This window comes from Octopus bimaculoides, chromosome 4, assembly GCF_001194135.2.
Source record: "Octopus bimaculoides isolate UCB-OBI-ISO-001 chromosome 4, ASM119413v2, whole genome shotgun sequence".
NCBI lineage: Eukaryota > Metazoa > Mollusca > Cephalopoda > Octopoda > Octopodidae > Octopus > Octopus bimaculoides.
Window position 1 is genome coordinate 92,601,839 of NC_068984.1, and position 5,086 is coordinate 92,606,924.

Sequence of the window (5,086 nt, forward strand, 5' to 3'; positions counted from 1 at the left end):
CTGTTTGGTGGGATATGAAAGGTTTAGTCCACTTTGAACCCAAACCAAACACCAAAGGAGATCTACAATGAGCAGCTTGAGTGGCTTAAGTCAACACTAAAAGAGAAACAACCATCTTTGGTTTCAAGACAAAAGGTGTTCTATCATGATAATGATCTGCCACATACAGCGAGGATGACATTCCAAAGGCTGGAGTAGTTTGAATGGGAAATGATGCTCCACCCACCATATTTGCTGGACATTGCCCCATCTGATTATCATTTATGCTGCAGTCTTCAAAATGATTTGGACAGAAAAAATATGAATTCTGTAGACGAGGTCAGAACAGTACTGGAGGAGTATTTTTCATCATGGAGAAGTGAATTTTGGAAGAGGGGCCTTGCAAGTCTGGATGGAAAGAGCATTGTAGAAAATGAAGGAGAGTATATTTCAGATTAAAAAAGAACTTTGTTTATCTTAATTTTGAAAAACAAAAGAAGTATAAAATAACTGCATTATTTATTGGATGACCCAATATATATATATATATATATATATATAACAAGCAAATTAGCTAGTTAGAAAATCTCTTTAAGAGATGAAAGCAGTAACTATGCTGAGTAGTAATGTTTATCGCCATTTCAACATGGTTGTTTCATAGGAACCAACGTTACTACTATTTTAACCCCAGGAGGACACCTCCTCCTGCTGGATATTCAATGCAATCTGCACCCGATATAAATTGCAAGCATGGGAGCAAATCCCTACCACCTTCCAGTGACAGGACCACCAGATCGTATGGTTTCAAGCTATTTGTGCTCATCCTCAGTGGTGGATACTTTTCAGTATAGTTACTGCTTTCATCTCTTATAGAGATTTTCAAACTAGCTAATTTGCTTGTTGCACGATCAGTGAATGGTTGTCACTTATTTTCTATATATTGGGAGCTGGAGTGGACTACTACCATCACTAGTGGACGACTATCAATTTCTAGTAAAAGATACTTGTCAAAGTGCCAAATAGTCAGACTGAACCTGAACCATGTGGTGGTAATATAAACTTCTAAACAACACAGGCACATGTGTATACATGTGTGTGTGTGTGTGTGTGTGTGTGTGTGTGCATGCGTGTGTGTGTGTGTGCATATACTGTTTATTTTTTGTTGTGTAATATGTCACCACATATGGAGAGAACACAGTCTAGATGCAGAATGCAATATTTAGTTATTTATAGGTATAACATTATTCATATGCAGATAATGACTAGTTCCATGTGAGAAACAAACCATAACAGTTTGAAGAACAAAAGATTTATCCAATATAGCTGCTCTTTGAAGTCTCATATAAATTGAGAAAGTCTGCAAGAAAGGAAACTAAACTCATTTCAATCCAGAGAAGAGAAGAACTGTATGGATCAAGGACTGTAACTCTGTAAGATGCTTAGCTATTCAAGGGCAAGATATCAAAGCATATTTTCAAGTGGTAGCCAACTCTCTGAAATTTTTGTACTCATTGATTATTTAGAGTTCTGATCAAAGCACATACTAAAACCCCTCATAACTTTTTAATTTTTACAAATTTTCACAAATTTTTTTTGATTCTGTCTTCTGCATAATGGAATTAATACGATTATCCTATAAATTTTTTTTTTTTAATATTCTTCCTTCACTAATTCCAAAACTTATATAGATATAGGATAACATGGTAAAAAGGGGTTACCTGCAACTTGTTCCTGACCAAAAAGCAGAGACACTGGAAGTAGTCATTATTGAAAATGTTGAAGCAGGTTCCACTATTTTCATAGATATGTGGCCCAGCTATAAAAATCTGTCCAGACTGGAATATAACCATGGAACAGTGAATCACTCATCTTATTTTGTAGATCCCATGTCTGGTGTATGTACAAACGATGTAGAATCATACTGGGCATGAATTAAATGAAGACTGAAATATATATGTGTTTTTAATGGAGATATGCACTGGTTGCATGTCAATGAGGCCATCTACAGGGATTATTATGGCATGAAATGTGGCAATGCCTGGGAGGATTACAATACATTTATAAAGCACATAGTGGGAATTTATCTGCAATAATTTAAAGGTATGTTAGAGACAATTTATTTTCTTAACATAATTCTCTGTTAGTAAATGTTTTTCTCCCAACAATTTAAAGGTATGTTAGAGATAATTTATCTTAATAGCATAATTTTCTGTTACTAAATGATTTTCTCTTACACAAATATGCAAGAATTGATAGTAGGTTGAGCACATGTGCGATTATTTAAAACTTCTTCAATCTTGATTTTGAAGTATTTAAAAAATTATTTGGAAATTATAAAGAGAAACGAATGGCAGAATCAGACTGTCTGCATTTTAAAACCAAGAATTAAAAATTAAAAATTAAAAAACTGGAAAGTTTTGGAATTGGGGATTAGTTGTGGGGTGAGTGGATATTTAAAAAATATATTTTTGATTATTGGATAATTGTATTAATTCCATTATGCAGAAGACAACATCGAAGAAATTTTATGAAAATTTGTGAAAACAAAAAAAGTTATGAGGTGTTTTAGTATATGCTCCGATCAGAAGTCTGCCAATTATTTTTTGATTTCATCTTGACATTCAATAAGGGAAGAGTTGAAAGAAGAGAGAGAGAGAGAGAGTGTGTGTGTGAATGGCTGAGAGTGAGAGAAGGAGAGAGCACATATATAAATAGTTTCGTGATACTTCCTTGAACAAGAAAATGTAATTATTGAAAGAAAGATAAATTGCACCTTTGTTAAAATAAAAATAGGAGAAATACTATCTTTGAAACTGTCAGCCAGGGTTTCTGCTGACTTCTGTAGTTGGTCCCAAACATCAGCAAAACAATCTTCTTCAGAGGTATGAAACAAATAGATCACGGTGCCTCCTGCAATAAACCGTCCTGGCTCTTCAGTCCAAACTTGTGCCAGTTCCTCAGTTGTTTCAAGAATTTCATCTAAATTCACAGTGGACTGGCTGAGCACTACACTAGTTAGTTGCTTTGGAAGCTGGTCAGCAGAGTCTAATGTGCAAACCTGTAATAAACAACAGAAAAGGTTATTTTATAATGTTTAAAATATTTTCTTCACAAAATTATCTAGCCACTTCAAAAAAAGCTGATAGACTCAATAGAATTTCAAAAGTAACTTTAAAACTGGATACTTTGTAACATCAACAAACATTTGCGAATGATCTTAAGATGATTCTGAATAAATTTATATATTTATATATATATATATTTATATATATATATATTTATATATATATTTATATATATATATATTTATATATATATTTATATATATATATATTTATATATATAGCTGCATAATGTCATACCAGTTTTCTAGATATTTTAATAAGAAATCACGGTATAAAAACAAAATCGAACACACACACAAGGTATGTGTGTTGTTAGTTCGTGGATCGTTTGCAATTTTTATGTGTAAGAGAATATATTCTCTATGTGCCTGGTATAAAAAATACCTGAAAGTAAGTCACAGTCAAGCAAGACAACTCACATCAGGTCCTTTCTAGGAACAACAGACATCAATGTTTTGACTTATCTTCATGAGCTTTCTTCTCAAGCATAGTATATTGCCAAAGGTCTCGGTCATGTCATTGTCTCCATGAGGCTTAATACTCAAAAGGTGCTTTTTATGTGCCACTGGCACAGGTGCCAGTTACATGACACCAGCATCACTCACATTGCCTCCATGAAACCCAACACTTGAATGGTGCTTTTTTATGTATCACTGGCATAGGTGTCAATAACATGAAACCAGCATCAGCCATGGCTACGATTTCACTTGGCTTGGCAGGTCATCTCAGGCATGGCATATCACTAAAGGTCTTGATCGCTAGTCATTGTCTCTGTGAGGTCCAACGTTTGAGGATCATACTTCACCACCCTGTCTCATGTCTTCCTGGGCCTACCTCTTCCACAAGTTCCCGCCACAGTTAGAGATCAGCACTTCTTTACACAGCTGTTCTTATCCATATGCGTGTGTGTGTGTGTGTGTGTGTGTGTGTGTGTGTGTGTGTAATAATAATAATAATAATAAATAATTTGGACAAATGAATATAAGTTGACTAGTGTGCTTAAGTGTTGAGTAGAACACTGGCACAGTTTAGGATAACGAAAAATAAAAAAAAATTTGATGATGTACCAGTCTCTGTAGTCTTTGGAATTGTTTGAAATCTACACTCCTGATAATTTTCATAATCCAGGGAAGTGAACCTAGAGTTACCTATCAGAAGAATTATAGTATGACTGCTAATACTAAGCAATTATTGATGCTTATTACTACTTAATGAGTTTAGCCGTAAACTAGAATATACCTGAGAGCTACCATGGTACCTGCCTGGATAATTTCATCCCTATACATTCACATTATATATATATATGTATGTATATATAAAAATTTGTGTGTGTGTGTATGTGCACATGCACACATGTGTGTGCGTTTGTGTTTGTCTACCACCACTGCTTGACAGCTGGTGATATTTTGCTTACAATTTCATAACTTAGTGGTTCAGAAAAAGAGGTCAACAGCTTGACTAAACCTTTCAATGCAGTGCTCCGGCAGGGCTACAGTTCAAATAGTGAAACAAGTAAAAGATAATATATATATATATATATATATACGAAAAAAACAAACAGAGTTACTGTCTTGTTCTCACTGTCTTGTTCTTGTTAACATTTTCACCCTCCGTAAAAAATTCCAAATTTTATTTAATTTGCTTTGCGGGAAGGACTGTTCCAACGAAGTCAGGTATTTTCCTTGCCTTCAAAACACGGAGTAGATGGAACAGGGACAACTGACGAAGGGTTATACTCTTTATGTTGCATGTCTTGTTTCTCTGTTTTTTTCGTTGTTCGAAAAAAAGTTCGTTTTCAGTTTTCATCTTTATGTTTTCGTTTCTCATTGTGTTTAACATTTTTTGATGTCCTATACCCATATATGCATGTATATGTATACATATAGATGTAGGTATGTATATATATGTATGGATATATGCATATGTTTATATATTATTTATATTATATATATATATATATATATATATATATATATATATAT

At 33.8% G+C, this 5,086-nt stretch overlaps 1 protein-coding gene across 4 annotated transcripts in view; it reads right to left on the reverse strand.

The window, feature by feature from the left end:
- The window catches only part of LOC106878830 (D-ribitol-5-phosphate cytidylyltransferase), a 141,374-nt gene that overhangs the window by 33,900 nt on the left and 102,388 nt on the right, over positions 1 to 5,086 (reverse strand). For 3 of the 4 annotated variants that reach the window (XM_014928169.2, XM_014928170.2, XM_014928172.2), the window contains exon 8: positions 2,753 to 3,037. In XM_014928169.2, the coding sequence (XP_014783655.1) occupies positions 2,753 to 3,037 (285 nt within the window). Of the gene's footprint in view, positions 1 to 1,697; positions 1,815 to 2,752; positions 3,038 to 5,086 lie in introns of all 4 variants that reach the window. The other variant, XM_052967256.1, reaches the window with a different exon arrangement.